Below are 19,037 nucleotides of genomic sequence, written 5' to 3'. Positions count from 1 at the left end.
GTATTAGGAAAAAATTCCTTACTGAAGGAGTGGTGAAGCACTTTAACAGGCTGCCCGGGGAAGCGGTGGACTTGCCACCCACATAAGTCTTCAAAAACCACGTAGATGTGGCAATTTGGAACATGGTTTAGTGGGAACGGTGGTACCGGTTTGAGGGTTAGACTTGATCTGAGAGGTCTTCTCCGACCTTCTCGAGCCTAAGATTGTAACTTCGGAAACGAGCAGCGGGCCTGGCCGCGGGGCCCAGCTCAGGGCTACCGTGCCCTGCTCCATGAGGCCTGGCGCGCCCAGCGGGGCGGGCAGCGCCGGGGGAGCTGAGCAGCCGCCAACCCGCGCCCCAGGCCGGGGCTGCTGGGGCGGGGGCGGGACGCGGAGCTGCTGCTCCGTAGGAAGGCGGGCGGGGGCTGCTCCGCGGCAGCTGGCGGGGAGCGCCGGGCTGGGGCCCCGCGGGGCCGGGGCAGGGACCCGCTCCCCAGGGCCGCGCCCCGCCCCGCCGCCGCTGGTTGTGGCCGCGGCTGCGGCCCCATGGCGGGCGGGCGGGGAGGCGGCGCGGCCGCCGCTCCGCTGGTGCTGGCGCTGCTGCTGGCCGCCGGCCGGCCGGCTGTCCCAGGTAGGGCCGCCGCCGCGGCGGGAGGCGCGGCCGGGGCCACCTGCGCCGGGCGGGGGTAGGGGCGGCCCCGGGGCGGCGGGGAGGGGCGGCTGGGCCGGAGCGGGGCTGCCCGTGGCGCTCGGGCAGGCTTTTCGGCGGCGGCCCGGCCGAAGGGAGCAGCCTCCCCGCAGGGTGCCTGCCGCCCCGGCCCGGCGGAGAGCGGCGGGGAGCGCCCTGGGCCCAGGCCCCGGCGAGCGGGGCCTGGCGGCAGCCGCGAAGCCTCGGCGCGGGGCTGGGGCTGGCGCGGTGCCCCCGGGCGGCCTCACGGCGGGCGCTGCTGTGGGGGCGAAGGGCTCCCTTTCCTGGAAGGGAAGGCCGATCCTGGCCGCATTGGACTGAGCCTGTGCCGGTGCAAGTTTCCTCTCCTGCAGCGGAGGTGCTGGGGCTTGGCACAGCTCGACCCTCTAATAAAAAAAAAAACCCAAAAAGCTCAAAACATTGTGAATGAACAGCCCCACACGCTCCCCCTTTCTCTCTCTCTTTTTTTTTTTTTTTCCTTTTTCTCTCTCTCTTTTCTTTTTGTCACAATGATAACTGTAATAGGCTACTAGGAAAATGCTAAGGGACGTGCAGGAATTTTTCCTGTGGTTCCTTCCTCTGGTTTCACATGCATGTGAGCCAGTGGTCCTGACGCCGAGTATCATCCAGCAGCTGCAGGTGTCTCATGGGTTGGCATCCAGATTCGGGTGCCTCATGGCTGGCATTTCAGGCAGGACAAGCGCCTGTACCTCTCGCTGCTGCGGGTGCATGTTAAGGTGCAGGTCTTGGTCAGTCACCAAAACCATTGGGACAGCCAAAAACTTCATCTGAAAAATTTTTTTTTCTTGTCATACATCTTCAAGTAAATCAGAGCATCAAAGACTGATAAGTTTATTATTAACTACCTTTTTTGAAGAATGAAGCAGCAGCCCATTGCAAAAGTGCTTCTTCATACTCTTTGCAATCCTATGTGTCACAAACCAATTGCTGTAACACCCTTTCTTTAGAAATTTCAAGTGTCTTGTTGGTTTCAGTGATTGTATGGTGGCTGTTTTCACTAGATGGGAAGACTAGTTAGCAATGAACTCCTAATATTAAATTGTAACTTCAAAAATAGTTTTCACCTTTTCAGAGATTAATGAAGACTGTAGATTTTCTTACAGGATTATTTTAATATATTAGAAATGAAATATGCCTCTCTTGTCTTGCCACAAGAGAATTGCAGTAGATGGACCTCTGTGTGGTGTTCTCACTTTTTTTTGTGAACAAAAAGCCTGCATGCAGTGTAGGGGGGGAATTTTTTATTACTCATGGTGATGTCTCAGAATAACAAGGATGTCACGGAAATCTGATTGCCACTGAAATGTCTGTAGTAATAGTAGTTTTATCTTAATGTCTGGGTAAAGGGTTTGGTCATTGATTTTGCTGACAGTGATGTCAGGCCATCTGGTATGGCTCTGAAAATGTGCAGCTGACAAACCACTTTATCCCTGTCATGGTTTGTTCTCATAGTCAGTGAGGACAGAGCTGCACTGCTGCAGTAGCGACTTTAATCCTGGTGTTGCAAACAGGGGAAGGCAAAGCCATAGCCAGAGGAGAGGGCTCCTGTCCAGCCGGCAGGGCAGGGGCATCAGTGAGGCAGCCTATTGCTGCTTCTAACCTAGGTGCAGCAGTGCAGGATGCTGCAGCTCACCTGCCTTCAAGCTGAGCTCTGCTGGGCCGTGTGGACTGGCATCACTAATAGCTTGGCTTGTTAAATTCCAGCCCTCCTCTCTTACTCCAGCTGCTGCTATATCTATAGCCATACCTAGAGATAGAGTTCCTGCTCCCAAAAATCTTAGAGTGAAATGGAAAATCAGTCGATGGCTGGAATAACATCATCTCATGTCATGTTTCAGTAAAGTGAAATTAGATTTTAAGTCATTTTCCCAACTCTTCAGTGTGTGTCTGTGATAGTACCAGAAATTAACATTGGCTCTATTAATTTGACAGTGTACATTTTAGGTGAGTGTAAGACGCTTACTGACTCTCATAAGTGATGTACCCTCAGAACCTGACTGTAAATACCATACTGAGAAAGTGTGAATCAACCCTGAGAATTCACTCTTAATTAGCCTTAAAGGGCATTCTTAGCGAATCTGGCTGCTCCCTTTTCCACTTCCATTTTTTCCATGCCCCTTAAGGGCTTCTGATGTCACCTTCTACCAGCTTAGATAAAAGGACAAAGATGGAAATAGTATTTTTTCATTATGAAGTGTCCTGTTTTAGTTGTTTTCTTTCTGTCATTTTACTGTATTATTTCTGCTCTTTGTCCTTGTAGCAAAGCTTCATTAAGCAAACTCCTGTTTTGTGGCACCAGCACTATGTTTTGGAGAGCAGAAGCTGTTGACGACTCAGGGCATCTCTCACTGTTTGCCTAGCATCTCATGCTTGAGGGCACTTTATGAGGCTTCAACCTGGACTTTTATATAGCATGAAAATATTTTTACTATGTGGAAAACTGCCTCCATCTCTAGAGTGCACATCCCCTCCACCTCTCACTGGAACGTCCTGAAAGACTTGGCAGTACAAAAGAAATGTGTCAGTAGGAAAACCAACTGCTCTGTTTCAAGAATGTAGAGAGAAAGGCAGAGAGGGAACTTGAAGTTATACCACTGGTTTCTCTACAGCCCTGAAGTGAGCTCTCACAGAATGTGCTTACTAGTCTAAAATTAGTGTGAAAACTTCTACTCTGTAAAAAGCGATCACACCTTTTTCACTAATAGCAGGGAAAACCAGACTGCACTCTCAGCCATAGCTTCTGCTTGAACATCCAAAACAGTTGACAATCAGTATCATAACCAAATTTTTCAACAGGCAGATAGAAAACTATTGCATTTTGGAAGATTAATATTTGTCTGAGCTACCTGTACCCATTTATTTCTGTTCCTTTTTGCTTTTGTGATTGAGCTGCAGGGGACAAATCTTCAGGGTGCACATTTCAGGTGGACAGTGGGAAGCTTATTCATTGAAATAACTAAAACAGGTATTGCCTGTAGATATACTAGAGGTGACAAAGCCAGTTCCTCACCAGTCACAACTGATGTTGAACGCACTTGTTGCCCTTTGACTGATAGTGCTGTTATCACAGATAAATTAGCTTTTATTTTGGTCTTGCATTTTTCACATGGAAAGATAAGTAACTGTTTTCTTGAAGCAGCATTGTACAGTTGGAGTATATTTGGAAGGATGTGCGTAAGGCATCTAGCAGATAAGGACACTCTCAATTTCGGGCTCCCAGGTACCAGTTCAGCACATAACAACAGTAGATGGTAAGACAGCAGGTTCAAAGGCAATGAATGTGGATTTTTTCCTCCCAGAAAAAAAAAAAAAAAAAAAAAAAGGGTCCTTCCCAGACTGCATGGAGACAGTTTGAGCAGCAGTAAGGCTGATGACATGTATTGTAGTGTTGAAAGCAGAAAATCAATATACTAGATACTAAAACAGACAAATGTTTTTTTCTACATCAGAAGGATTCAGGATGTCTGACTATATTTTTAAGTCTTATCTGCATTGCTTTTCCTTACATTATGGGCTTCTGGCCAAAGTGTTATCTTTAAAGGGCTCTGGCATGGATACCTCTTGAACATTTTGAAGACAAAAATATTGTCCAGAAACTCTCTTACATGGGAACTATGTCAGTTTTCTTTTCTACTTGAAGATCAAATTAGGTATTTCAATTTATTAATATAAAAGGATGGATATAAGGGTCACAGAAGGGATCTGGTAAAATGCCCCTCTTTTTTATTTGGCATAAATGCAAAAACCTTTGTGGATTACATGATTAGAAAAGTCTCTCTGGGTTACTGGCTCAGGCACAGTAGGGAAGGCCTTTCCATATGACTTTCTTTGGGAAGAAAGTGTGAGAGGAATCCAAAGAAGGAACTCTCAAAACTTACACTTCCTGTATAAATGTTATCTGTTATGATGGAAGTATTGAGAGATTTATAGCCCCAATGTGGTGTTTCTAGTCAGAGTTGAGTGTTGGTTCCAATAGCAAAGGAAGAGAAACGGGGACCACAAATTAGCCAGCAACTCAGGTTGAACAGATCCTTAAATTGGCATCTCAAATGACTGTGCCTTTTTTTTTTTGAGCCTTTTTGTATCTTTGTCCATCAAGGGATGTTACAGCTGATGCAAGTATAGCTCTTATTCTCACCTGTTTTCACTCTTCTTTCTCCTATGAGGCATAAAGCTGTTGTAGAATAGATTGTCCAGGCAATCCAAAGGAATTGTGCTTTATGTGATATGCTGAATTCATGTGTTCCAGTAGCAAGGGAGCTTGAAGGCTGATACTGCTGGATGAACTCCACTTTTCATAATGGTGTGATTGACATCAAATGGTCCAGGACAAAATGTCCCCTTTTCAAAAGCGGTGGCACCAGATTAATTTTGAGGTCACTCATAACACTGTTTCAGCCAGAAATCATTCTGAAATTGTCTGCTCTAGAGGAACTTGATTCCTGTACTGTAATAAGATGCTTCATAGTTTAGTGGATACTGAAGCCCACTGTTGGTGGTCTTGGCCCAAGATCTCATTTAGTGTTGGAACAGTGACTTGGCTGATGTTAAATTTCCTGACCCACTTTCAGTGATGGATTCTGACTCTGAAGTGTTTTATAGAAGGCAAAAATTTAACTTACGTTTCTTTTTACTTTTCCAGGAAATTAATATTTAGTATATATGCCAAACTGTTTCCCAGTGGCACGCTGCAAAATCTTGACTCGGCAACTATAGTTATTCTAAATTGCACTTAGTAATCCATGGAGAAGTTTATCTTTCTGCTCAATTGCTTCCCCCAGAATCCATTGTTTTTTCCCCATTAACTTGAGTCTAATGAGAAATTGATGTATTTAAAAGTTATTTCCAGGTTATATCAGCAGTCATATGTTTTGATTCAGAAATTCACCAATGAAATGTAGGGGCTGTGTTACAGTAATTTTAATGAAACTTTCAGGACATTGACATCTGTGAAAGCATTGGATTTCGTTTGTTAATTTCTAAAAAACTTAATGAAATCTCTTGTCAGTTCTGCAGAGGTTCTAGGATGTAATGTAGCAAAAAAAACGTAACTGCTTCTCAGGAATCTGAGCAGAGTGAGGAGAAAGGTCTGTCTTCTTGAGGTGGAACCTTTCTGTACTTGTAACATCATAATGATGTTCTGATGTTTCTGCAATGGCTGAAGGTAGTGGGGTAATCCTTTGATTAAGACAGATGATTTCAGCCAGCTAGGATATGCTTTCTGTGATCTCCAGGAATCTCAGTGCCTCATTTGCTGAGGTGGAGGTTAGGCAAATCCTTTGCCTTACTTTTGTTATCGAGTACAAAGCACTACAGGATAGGGACAGTCTCTGGTAGTCCATCTGTATGGTAGATAGAACAGTGACAGTCCTAGCCACTGACGTGTTTACCATAATATGAAACATAAATATTTAACCTGTTTCCTGGCTTATTAGTAAAATTTAGTCCTTATTTATATTGGGGGTTTGTCTCTAGTTCTGTTATTCCAGTACTTGCTCTAAAAGGGAGGTCAGTCTTTATTAACCTCCCAGTAATAACATTTCTGTATACAACAAATGGCATTGCTTCTCTTACTGGATAGATATTACGGAAGACCTGTAAGATATATTAGAGCTATATGATGGAAGCTTCTTCTGTGCTAAAAGTAAACTTGTGGAAAAGAATTCCTTTATGTTCAACTTGGAACCAGTTCTATGCACAGGGGGTGACTCTTCTTTTGTATGAAATACGTGTACTTCAGCAAACTAAAAATCTTCCCTTTGTTTCTCTGGGTACTTGGTACAACACACTGTTATGTAACTTTTGGCTGTGGGGTTTGCTGAAATCTTATTCTTTGGAAAGCCACCTAGAATTTTAATATATACTGCAGCAAATTTTTGGATGCTGTCAGTGGTTGTTTCATGAAACAGCTGGTTAACGAGGCCTTTGATTTAGTACTCTGTAATGTGCAAAATCGAGTTCAGAGTCTGAGTTAAAGCCACACTTAGTGAGAGTCACCAAAGTGTGTTGGATTCAGCAGAGGGGCCCTTAATGTAGGGACAGGCACATTTAAACTTCAGGAGTCTTCTGCAGTTGTACTTTTAAAAAAACGTTGAAATGAGAAGCTTGTCTCAGAGTGAAGCTAAGTGCTGCAAAATAAATATTTAACTGGTGATGTCCTTCAAGAGTTGTGTCCAAACACAGCTGAAAGCGCCATGAACCCTAGCCAATACAATGTGAACATAGGCCTGGAAAAAAAAGAAGTCAAGGATCAGCCAGCTGAGGGAATCAAAGCTTTCACTACGTGCTTCTTAAATACATCAAGAACAAAAGCCCTGCAGAGGGTCTGTGAAGCCAGTTGATTAAGTTACCAGTAGAAGATAAGCTCTCAGAAAGAGCATGGCTACTGCAGAGAAGCCAAACAAGATGGTGTATTCTGCTAACTGGGAAGATTTCCAAACTGAAATTCCTTTGTTCTGGTTTGAAACGAGAGAGTTGACCTAAAAAATTCTCAGAGGTGAAATTGCTTACTTGCTAAGGGTAACATCTGATCTCATGCTTTTAAATTCCCTGGTACCTGAAGCCTGGAGGGTGGCAAGTTTTAGTCCAGTGTTTAAAAAAAGATTGACTAGAGATTGTAAGCCAGACTGACATTCATACTATTCAAATTTATAGATACTGTAACAAAGGAGAAAAATAACAGAAGAGGGATCAATTTGGGAAGAATCAGTGGGGTTTCTTTAAAGACAAGTTCTGCTTTACAAACCTCTCTGAGTTTTCTTGATGGGGGCCGGAAAGATGGCTAAGATTGAGATTCCCTAAAAGCTTTTGGTAAAATGTGACATCAAAGGCTTTTGAGCAACCATTGGATTGCAAGGCAGGGCTTTGTATATTACGTAATGGACTAAGAGGAGTAGTGAATGATTGGTTGCTTTGACATAAGAAGGAAGTTACCAGCAGAGTTTTTGAGGACTGTGTCTTGGGATGTCTGCTGTTCAGTGTGGTAACAGGAATGGTAAAGGCAGTGAGTAGTCAAATGAGAAAGTTTGCTGGTGTTACAGTTCTTCAAGGCAGTAAAGAAGGAAAAAGAGAGTGAAGGATTGCTGGAGACCAGTACAGAGCTGAGTGACTGGGCAACAGAGTGGCAGGGGTGGTGGGAGGCTGCATACATGAAACAAGAGGACTTTTCACCCTGGAAAGAGATCTATGAGAACATATGAAAGAACCATGCAGATGGCAGGAGGCCTGTAGTTCGTCTTATCGGAGATGACAGAAGATGTCTCTGAGGGAGCAGTAAGCGCATGTTATAGATGGAGATGTTTCCAAAGAGAATCTAAGGGATTACTTCAGGGAGGAGTCCACTGACAGTTACAAAATAGACAGATTGTGATAAGCTCAGGAAAATACGTGAAAAAAACCCAACAACTTGGAAGAATATTTGAAGGAAAGTGTTCAATATGATTGTACTGTTCTTACTGTTCCCTTTTGTCACTGTTGGAGCTAGAATACTGGACTATTTTCACACCTTGTCTATACTTGTATGGCCATTGATCTCTTATCTAGATGCTTGGACTGGTTGATTTAATACCCGAGATCTGTTTTCATTCATATATAAATAAGTCTATAGAGAGTTAATGTACAGTTTTAAAAATATATCTTACCTGTAGCTAAGAAAAAGAAACGTGTGTGTGTGTGACTAAAGCTCCTTGCTTGTTTTACTTTCTTTAAGTATCATTTTATGGTGATAGCTTTGTGGAATTGAATATGGCGGAAGCATTCTCTCAGACATCCTTCCAGTTGCGGTTTCGAACAAGCAAGCCACATGGACTGCTCTTTCTTGCAGCTGGGAAGAAGGATTATTGTTTAGTGGAGCTACATTCAGGAGATTTACAGGTATGGTTTATTACTGTAGCTAAAAGGGTATGTGTAGCCTGTATTGTTTAGTGTTGTTATTCAAGCTGTCATTCATAACAATTTTCAAAGTTGATTTTAAAAAAAAAGGAATAATCGCATGATTATTTCAAAATACAGTATTTGTTTATTACAATGTTAGTTATTCAGATTGGCCTCTGAAAGGCTTTGAGGACACTAAACCTTAAAATCGAGATGATTGTGTTCAAAGCATAAGATTAAGTAAAGTTAAAATTTCAGATTTGATGATGTTAACATCATAGAAAATGTTTGGATTGAACAAATAGTTTTTCTGTAAGGTAGGTTCTTGAAATATTCTTGTAACTTGGGTTCTCAGGAGTTGTTGGTCCTAGAAGAGCTGCAGAGGAGTCCATTGCCTCTTCTGCAATTATTCAAGTAATATTTGTGAACTTGGATTTTACTTTCTTGTAGTATTCTGTAAACCATGTACATAATATGTAAATTTAAGAAAATTAATATGTTAGATATGAGTATATGACTGTCAAAAATACCCCTTTGGATTTTAATAGTTAAAATTCTGTCTTTTGCAGCTGAGAATAAACTTTGGCGTTGGGGAGCGAGTACTGCATTCTCAGCAAAGATCTCAGCTGAATGATTTGGCTTGGCATCTGGTTGAACTACATCATGAACATGATAATGTCACATTGGTAATTGATAAACATGATAGAATTAATGCAAAAATGCCTGGAATTCTCTATGAATTAAATATTGATTATGGATTCTATGTAGGTGGTACTAGTAAACTTGATGTTCCCTACCTTGTTGGAGCACAGCCCAATTTCCGAGGTTGCATTGATGATGTTTTGTTCAATCAGCTAGACATTCTAATGCCTCTGAGACCCTCTCCTGGCTTTAAAAATGTCCATGAAGTTTCATTGGGATGCAGTGATGAATTCTTTGCAGGTGAAGATGAACCCATTAGTTTCTTCAGTTCCAGATCCTATGTTTCTTTCCCACCATGGAATGTTGATGATGAAGGAATCTTGGAGTATGCATTGCAAACTTCAGTTGCACGTGGCTTGCTGCTTTACCACCCTGGGCAAGCAGGAGATTTCATTGCAATGGAAATGGAAGATGGATTAATTAAAGCCTATGTTGGAAAACACAAAAGTAGAACCGAGATTTCCTCTCGTAGATTTGTCAATGATAGCAATTGGCACTACATTGAGCTGAAATTTACTGCAGAATATTTGCAGCTGACACTGGATGGAGAAACTGTGAAAAAATCATTACCTCCCAACAGCAAGCTGCCACTTCTGAAAGGGTCTCTCTTTATAGGTGGTGTAGATGACAGCACACGATCAGAAGTGATTAAGTTAGCTCTAACTTCAGTGTCTGGAAAGAGTGCCAGAGGAGGGTCCTTCAAAGGTTGCTTAAGAGATCTGAAAGTCAATTCAGGAAATAAATCACTGAAGAATGTTTCAGTAACAAAGGACATTTCAGCTGGATGTGAAACAGAGAGTGCTTTTAATACAAATTTTTCTTCAGGGATGGCTGTGAAGGATCCTGCTGTGAAAGCAGCCCCAACATTTGCTGTTTTCCTTGAAAGCTTGGTCTCTCTGGGCAAGGAAGAGAAAAGCCACCTTTTAGTTCTAAGTAACTTGGCTGTGCTGGAGGGTGGACAAGCTTCACTTGAATCTAAACATATTAAAGTCAACTTAGACTTTCAGAAACTAGGGATTAATCAATCACAAATTCTTTTTGAAATAAAGGAACCACCCGCTCATGGGAACTTGAAACTAGATGCTGAACCAGTGCAGGAGGTAAATACATTTACTATGCAGGATGTGTGGCAAGGGAAGGTTCTTTACATCCATGATGGCTCTGAGGACACTTACGATTATTTTATTTTCTCTGTTTCTACCAGCAGTGGCAACATTGTGCCTCCATATTTGCAAGGAAATGAGCAGCATGTTTTTAGCATTACTGTCACTCCAGTAAATGATGCACCTGAGATCACACTGCCCAAGGGAAACTTGCTGCTTGTCTTGGAGAACTCAAAGAAACCTTTGACTAGTGATCTGATAAAAGTTACAGATAGGGATACAGATCCTGTGGATCTCAGTCTTGCAGTACTTGGAAATTTGAATGCAGATGCAGGATTTTTAGAAAATTCAAAGCATCCTGGAAAAGCTGTTACTGCTTTTTCTAATGAGGACTTAAGAGAAGGCACTGTTTTCTTTGTCCACACAGGCGTCAAGAACTCAAGAATTGTTCTGAGAGCAAGTGATGGTGAGAAAGTCAGCAACACTGTTGTGTTACGTGTCATGGCAGTTGCTTTGGATTACAGACTTGTCAACAACTCAGGAATAAAACTACTCCAAGGTGTTACAGCTCTGATCACTCCTGGGCATCTGGGAGTTGAAGCAAATGCCAACCTCCAGGAGCTGGAGATACGGTATGAGATCACAGAGCCACCCCAGTTTGGGGAAGTCCAAAGGCAGCATTCAAGGGGGGAATGGAAGCAAGTCAGCTCTTTTTCTCAACGCTCTGTTCAGCGCAGCCGTGTGAGATACTGTAGCACTTTTAAAGAAATTCAGCTGGAAAATGTTACTGACCAGTTTAAATTCAAAGTTAGCATAGGAAACAGAATCAGTGAGGAGCACGTGTTTCCAATCAAAGTGAAATGGTTAAGGTACAGTTTATTGAAACATGCTCCTCTAGAAATAGAAGAATCAAAAAAAAGATACTTGAATTCAGATAACCTTTTTGCTGAAATTGTGGATCTAGAAATACCTGAAGATGAACTTAATTTTAAATTGCTGTCACTACCAAAGAATGGACAAATACTACTTAATGATCAGCCTTTGAAAAAAGACTCAGTCTTTAGCCAGAAAGATATTACTGATCAAAAAGTGGCATATGAGTTAATCAGCGGATACCATGAAGACAACCATGATTCATTTGGGTTCCTCATTTCTACCAAGTATCTGGAATCAAATTTATACAACTTTGAAGTCTACATCAAATCAGATTTCAGAAACATTGTTTTGACTAACAATGGCCTAACTGTTACTGAAGGTGAAGGAGAGTTAATAACAAGCACGAAATTGTTTGTGCAAACACTGGATAATAAAACTTTCCAATATAAAGTTGTACAGTTTCCTAAGCATGGGAAATTAAAACTTATAAATTTTTCCAGCTCACTCATGAGTAATGACAGTCTCACCACTTTCACTAGCAAGGATATAACTGATAAGTGCCTCATGTATGTGCATGATGATTCTGAGACATCATTTGATGCATTTCTTGTCAGAGCTTCCAGTGAAGAGTCAGGGATGTCGACAAACTTTGATCCAGAGCTGGAGCCCTTGTCAGTAGAAATTAGATTCAACATTTCTGTCCAGCTGAAAAATGATGAGAAACCAGTACGTGTAATTGATAAGATATTTAATGTAGTGAGAAGTGGGCAGCGATTATTAACTTTGGCAGATCTTTGCTATCATGATCCTGATTCTGACTTTGATGATGGCCAGTTGCTGTATACTAGACGTGGCATTTCCAATGGAGACTTGGTCCTGACGAATGATACGTCGCACAGACTCTACCAATTCAAACAAGAAGACCTGGAACAAAAGCAAGTCCTATTTATACACCGTGGTGCAGATTTTGGGCGTTTTGTGCTCTTTGTGACAGATGGCAAGCATTATACCTCTTTCCTTCTAGAAGTTAGTGCCACAGATCCTTATGTTAGTTTGGCAAATAATACGGGCTTGTTGGTTCAAAAAGGAAAAGAGGAAACAGTTACAACTGCTAACCTAAGTGCTATTACAAACCAAGATATCAGAAATGATCATGAGATTACATATGAGATACTCTCTTTCCCCAAATATGGAAGAATATATATAAATAATCTGTTGATGGATTCCTTCACTCAGCTTGATCTGATTAAGGGGTATGTAACCTACAAGCATGATGACAGCAACAAACTTGTTGACACATTTAACTTTACGGTCCATGCTGGAGATGTCCATCTGGATGCTGTAGTGCATGTTCAAATATATTTGGAAAGTCATCAGTGGCCACCAAGAATTTTGAACAAAAACAACCTCTTAGTTGAAGAAGGAAAACCAGTTAAAATCAGTAAAGGAAAACTGCAAGTAAGTTAAGCTTGTTGTTTGTTTATCCAATCTAGCAAACTGTCTTCACTGCTTTCTCATCCATTGCCTTGTCTTCACCCTTTCATGGCTGCATTGTGGATGCTTAGTTCTGGAGAGGCTAACACTAGCAAGCTTCCATTTCTAGAAAGCAAGTAGTTTATGTTAAAAGAACTGCCCGTAGTCTTTGACTGTGTTACAGATTGGTGCTTGAGAAAGTTAGGATTTGGAGATGCTGCATGTGTGTATTTGTTTCAGTTATGGCAATTGTTTGTACTTAATATTTGGGTATCATTCTTATCTGAGCTAGTAGGAGATGCCAAGGGAGAAAGGGTCATGTTTCATTCAGATTTCTGGCCCAATTAACGCTGTGATGATTGCACCGCAGTTTTGAAAACCATCAGGTCACCAACCTGAGGTCGTTCCTCTTCGATGTTTGCTGCCAGTATGCAGCCAGGCAGGAACCAACCGGGGGGCTCTGGCAGCGCGGGGCTGTGGGCAGCAGCTGGCAGGGCATCAGCTGCTGGTTGGTTCTGCAGTGTATTCCTTTTCCAATCTGCAAAGCTGAGGCTACAGAATACTGCCATGCCACATTATATAACCAGTCTACTTGAAGTATTACTGTATTATATTAGGAATTTGCAGATGCACCATTATAACCCAAACAAGGAATGCCAGTTAATTAGGCAGACAACCTAAGGGTTAAAAGTAAAAAATTCAAAAGAGAAACAAAAACATTCTCCCATTGCTGTTTAAATAATTTTGGGGTATTTTTTAAATTTAAGGTGGTTCATGAAAACAGTTCTCCGTCTGAGATTGTGTTCACAGTAAGACAGCTTCCAGTACACGGATACATTCGGAAGTTTTCCTCAGAAGAAAGTTACTTGGGTGCTGACCAGAGGCCAGTTTTGAGCTTTACACAGCAAGATGTTGATGAAGGCAAAGTTCAGTATGTGCAGACACTTTCTGACCAACTAGATGACCGTTTTTCTCTGGATGTGACCAATGGTGTCCAAACAGTGAGTGGACTAGAGATCTCTGTAGACATCATCCCAAGAATGATTCCCCTGGAAGTACAGAACTTCACAGTAATTGAAGGGGGCTCAAAAGCCTTGATGGAAGACTATCTAAAAATTTCTAGTAGGCATTTTGCAAGACTCAGCTGTGAATTTATTTTAATTGAACAACCAAAACATGGGTATGTTGAAAACTCTGGAGTTCCTGGCATAAAGTTAACCACATTTACCAGAAAACAGGTAATGCATTTAGCTCTGCTTCACTGTAGTCACAATCAATTCCTTATATTGCTAAAAGCTAGTTTTGCCTGCTGTGGGGCAGTTTGGTGCGAGGTGGCAAGAAGCATGAGTTTGAGTTTTATTCTGGCCTTGTACCAAAGATTTTTCTGCAGTTGCCAGCTGGTCATTTGGGGTGGGGAGGGAGGGTGCCTTGTTGTGAAGACCCACATCAGTTCCCCATGAAGTGCTGGTCACACAGATTAGTGTGCTATAACAGTAGACTGATGGGCCACTCATACTCAGGCAGAGTTGTTGATGCTCTGGAAATGTAAGACAGACAAACTGTGGGTACATTTTGATAAGACCAGAGGAAATGGTGTGTAGATTGAACAAGGAGAGAAGTGGAAAAAACATATTTTATAGGTCATGTCTTTGCTCACAGAGGGCCAGCACATGCACAGTAAGCTATTTTTAAGTCTTAAATCTAAGAAGCGAAGCTGTATTGTAAGTCACCATCTTCTAATACTATGTTCAGCTTGTAGATTCCAGGAAACATTGTGGTAAATATAGTGGGATTGGATTTTCCATTTTCCCTTCAGGGTAAGGGAGAATGCCAAGCCTGGCAAGTTAAGATATCCTGGCTGGAAGAATGAACAGATGAGCAGTAAAATTTACAGTTGTAGACAGAATGAAGATAGAAGTACAGACAAGATACAAGCATAAATAAAGTTTTAGAAGTCATAGAACGCTGAGGTAGTAAATATGAAGGAGCATGACTAGACTTGAATATTTTGGGACATTCATTTTCTTTTAGCATTTTTTTCAAGTTGTTGTATTTTTCAGGTGGAACAAGAATTAATCTACTATGTTCATGATGACAGCGAGGAACTGATGGACAATTTTACAGTGATAGTAAATAACACTGAATTGTGGAAACAAAGCTTGCCCCAAACTGTATTTGTAACGGTTATTCCAGTAAATGATGAAGCTCCTGTTATAAAAGTCAATAGAATTCTTCGGGTATGTTTGTCAGCATTTTGAAATGTTAAAATTATTCTAATGTGATACCATTTAATGCACCTTCATTAGCGAATAGGAGGTTTGTGTCTGGTTAGGCTAGTCAATATAATAAATGGTGACCATAGGATTTCCATAATCAGTGTTGATGCAGGGAGGCAGTATATGAGTAGTGTGTATTTAGGGACATTATAATCATCAGGAACAACATTTTCTTCTGTTGTAAAGTTTATCTAGAGGGCTAACTCAGCATTCTTTTAAAGGTACATAAAATCTCTTGGACTGAGATCCACTTGCAGGTGGGATGACTTGCACCTGAATTGTTGTGTTTTAATGTTGTTTGCTAAGTGCTGTTAATGAAGAGTGTAGCTTAGAAAAGTACCAAAAGTAGTGATGATGAGGATGCCAGCATTTCACTGTTGTCTTTGCACAGCATTCAGACCCTAACAGGTGTGTTCTGCCTGCTGCTCTCTGAATCCCCCGTGGGATGGGATGAGAGAAAGGAGTAGCATTCTCACTGACACTTCATTAGAGAATTGACTGTCTTGGGTATTTCTGATACAGAACAGGAGTGTTCCCCTTTTTAAAAGCTGCTGGTAAGAATAATACAATGCAATCTGTGAAAATCTAGATTTGCAGAGGTCATAGAACTATTAATGCAGACATACCGTGTGATACTGTGAGCTAAAAAAAAAGGACATGCTAACTTGTTTCTAACTCCACCCCTCTTGAATTCCTGAAGAAAATTTCAAAATTACTACTTTTTGCTCTTAATGACCATAGCTGGCTTTTTAATCTTTTGCTCTTCAGAAAAAAGTTACTACTGTCAATCAGTTTCAGTGCTCTTTTGATTTATTTATAGGATTGTTACTTGTGTTTTAATAGCACTCAGAAACTAGAACCTATTTATTGTGGACACTGAGCCCATGTAAATAAAAAATCTCATGTGTGTAAAGTCTTACAATCTGAGATTTGATGAATAAAGAGCATTAGGTGACTCTGCAAAGCAGAGTGAAATGGATATACATCAGCTAATGAACCTGGGATCACAGTAAACCAGCTGAGAGGCATCAAACGCACAGGGAAAATGGATTAGTGTAAAGATGATGATAACCTTCTGTGTCTGCTTAGTCTTTTCACATGAGAAAATACATAATTTGTAAACAGTGATAACAGTAGTGTTGTGTGGTTTTGCAGTGACAGCAGGTAGTCTGGTAATCTGCAGACACCCACAGCACAAAACACCCTGTGCTGTGCAGAGTTTTCTGACAAAAGAGTAGACTTGCTTCACACACGTTTTGGTGGTAGAGAGTAAAACCTTCCCTGATTAAAGTAATTACAGTGGTACTCTATAGACATCAGCACAGCACACAGTAATTTTTGTCTAGTTGCAGATAAGGGTGATGAAATTTTTCTCTGTGGCACTTCTGGTACATTGCTGGCATTGAACTGCAGTCTGTTAACAGAACTGAGGGCATGCAGTGCACTGCAGTGCAGCATATAGATTTTTCTAAAAATACCTGTGAGTCTAGGCTTCCCAAGAACACAGTTTAACCTAGCCAAAGTTGGTCCTCTCTGCTGGGGAGGCAGTTTGCATACCCAGAATCAAGATGCTGCCTTTATGCCTGGGGTTTTGCTGATCATGTGTAAGCTACTGCTGAGAAATAACCTTTATTTTTGCCATGAGTGAGTACTAATGTGCTCATGCATGTTGGATTCATATGCAGACAGGCAAGGCTGCAGTCAAGTTACATGCTGGGAGGAATTCATTAGGTGAGCCTTCTTCAAAGTAACTTCGACATCACAAGTAGATGGGAGAAAATGGATTTTTCTTAGTCCTGCTACATATTGAGAGGAGCTGGGCGTTCCTGTGCAGCCTGATACTTGCCTGCCCCATGTTCTAGCCAAGCAGCCTGTGTTCCTCAAGGACATTGCTAGTGGTGAATGCTGAGTAATAAAATGTGTGTTGCTTTTAAAAAGGCAGTAGCCCTTTATTATCTTTTGAAAGGTTAGAAATGGACAAGATGTGCACTAGTATAAAATGAGGGACCAGTGTTGTGAAAACTGAGGTCCAGTAGGACCGTTTTGAGTTCACTGAAGTTTATGACCTCTGAAATTTTGCAGATATCTGTATAAAAAGTTAGAAAGAACAGCTGAACAACTGAAAACTAGCTTAGCTTTGGGCATTTGCTGTTTAGCAGTAGCTTCTGTGAAGAGCTGCATTACATGACCAGTGATGTTGGTGAGGATATATGAGGGTTAATTTTGGCATTTGACCTAGGGATTCTGGCCAAATGCAAGAAACTGTGCACTCATGCTGAATGAGTCCTTCAGCTCTAGCTCCCTCACTTCCGAGGCATCTATAACATCCCTTCTTCAAACAACCAACATCATGGGAGGAGTTTCAGGAGGACAAACCACTAAACATTTAGGGAATGCTTTTTCTGTAGGAACTGAAAGTAGATGAATTATTTAGAGATTTGGTTGGTGTTTTTTTGTTTGTTTGTTTGTTTTGGTTTTTTGTCTGTGACTTTATGACATATTGAAGTATTTACACTAGCATAATGTATGAAATACAGAAAATTCTACTCTTTTGAGAGATTCTGTAATGTATGCTAATAATCCTTGCATTTAATTTAAAGCCTTTCCATTAGAACAGTAAGTGCATGACGAAGATGTTTATTTAGAAACTATATAGCTTTTTAAGTAGAATTTTCTAAAATTTCCACAAGTTTTGTGGTGGGGTTTGTTGTTTTTTTTTTTTCTGGGGTGGTAATGGGGAAGGGAAGTAGGGTATTTTTAAGAAAATCACTGTCCTGGCATTACTGACTGCCTTTATGTATGTGTTTAAATATATTTAGGGGTATATAAATGTGAAAAGACTATATCCTTTTTTTGCCACAAGAGGGCCATATTTTCCTAGAACTAGATTATTTTCCAATGAACAAATTCAAACAGTGATTTATTTATTTTTCCCTTGAAATCGCTTACTTACCAGAGTATTAAAATGGCTGTGAGTACAGAGTGCCTGGTAGGATTTATGTAGCATGCAAAGAGATACCAATAATGCCGTAAGTAGAGCAGAATGGATTATTTCCCAGCAGGCAGGGTCATCAACCTTTTTGAGCCCATGACCATGGAATGTCTTAGGCACATACAAAATTAGTGTGATGCTACATCTTGGTACTTCAGATACAGTTTTCATGGTCCTCTTCAAGGAGGACTTGATCCCAGATGTGGAAAAGAAGCTACTTACAGAGTATTTGCAATGTTCTCAGTGCTTCCCTGCAGCCCTTTTCAGCTCTTGGATCTCCTTTCATTCCTCAAGGATTGTGTTGCAGGTCATGGAGCACCTCAGCATGTAGAATATTTTAAAAAGCATTGTGTGTTACCATGCTGGAGCAACAGAAATTAACAATGTTATTTTCAGAAAATAAGCTCATTTTTCCTTTAGTAAGCGAAAAAAATTCAAAACTTTTGGAGATTAAACAACTCATTTCTAATAACAGGTTTGCATAGTTCTTTCTTATATTTTTGCATGTGCTGTATTTGAGCTTTTCTGTGTAGAATAATCTGAATTAAGTGCTACTGAGGTGAGTTAAAGAGTCTCGGTACAAAATGAGTGACATTAATATGCTTATTTGGTGCCACCCAGTAAGTCAACCTTTGCTAATAGTTATCATCCTGTGTTTTCTCAGGTGGCATCTTTTCTGTAGTTCAATTGCAGTCATTACATGACAGAGAAAGAAATATTTCCAGGGAGAAAATACCTATTTCCTGGTTGCAAGATGTTTTCTGTTATAAAATGCATCAGAATTTATTGTTCAAACTTTTTTCCTAATTAGAAAACATAATTTCATTTTAGTATCTCTTTTTCCATGGCACATATTTTGTGATGATCTGTCCTCTACTGAAATGTCATGGCAAAAACCCCAGTGACTTTAAAAGGTTTTCTTCCATGGATTTTATTAAAAAGTAACATTTATAGTTAGGGAAGTATCTGTCATTGCTAATCTTTTGTTTTGGCAGAGGTAAAATGCCCCTTGTCAAAGACTGTTTCCTCTTCATTTGGTATGATGTTCTCACCAG

The 19,037-nt window shown here is 41.0% G+C and overlaps 1 protein-coding gene across 2 annotated transcripts in view; it reads left to right on the top strand.

The window, feature by feature from the left end:
* Positions 1-420: 420 nt before the first annotated feature.
* LOC127395611 (chondroitin sulfate proteoglycan 4-like) overlaps positions 421-19,037 on the top strand; it is a 36,078-nt gene continuing 17,461 nt past the window's right edge. Inside the window, exons 1-5 of one of the 2 annotated variants that reach the window (XM_051642783.1) lie at positions 421-610; positions 8,397-8,560; positions 9,130-12,699; positions 13,482-13,952; positions 14,775-14,951. In XM_051642783.1, coding sequence (XP_051498743.1) covers positions 526-610; positions 8,397-8,560; positions 9,130-12,699; positions 13,482-13,952; positions 14,775-14,951 — 4,467 coding nt within the window. In that variant the 5' untranslated portion in view covers positions 421-525. The remainder of the gene's footprint in view (positions 611-8,396; positions 8,561-9,129; positions 12,700-13,481; positions 13,953-14,774; positions 14,952-19,037) is intronic. The other variant, XM_051642784.1, reaches the window with a different exon arrangement.

The sequence above is a fragment of the Apus apus genome, chromosome Z (genome assembly GCF_020740795.1).
Source record: "Apus apus isolate bApuApu2 chromosome Z, bApuApu2.pri.cur, whole genome shotgun sequence".
Lineage (NCBI taxonomy): Eukaryota > Metazoa > Chordata > Aves > Apodiformes > Apodidae > Apus > Apus apus.
Note: the sequence above shows the minus strand (reverse complement) of the source record. Positions and strands in the feature narration are given on the sequence as shown.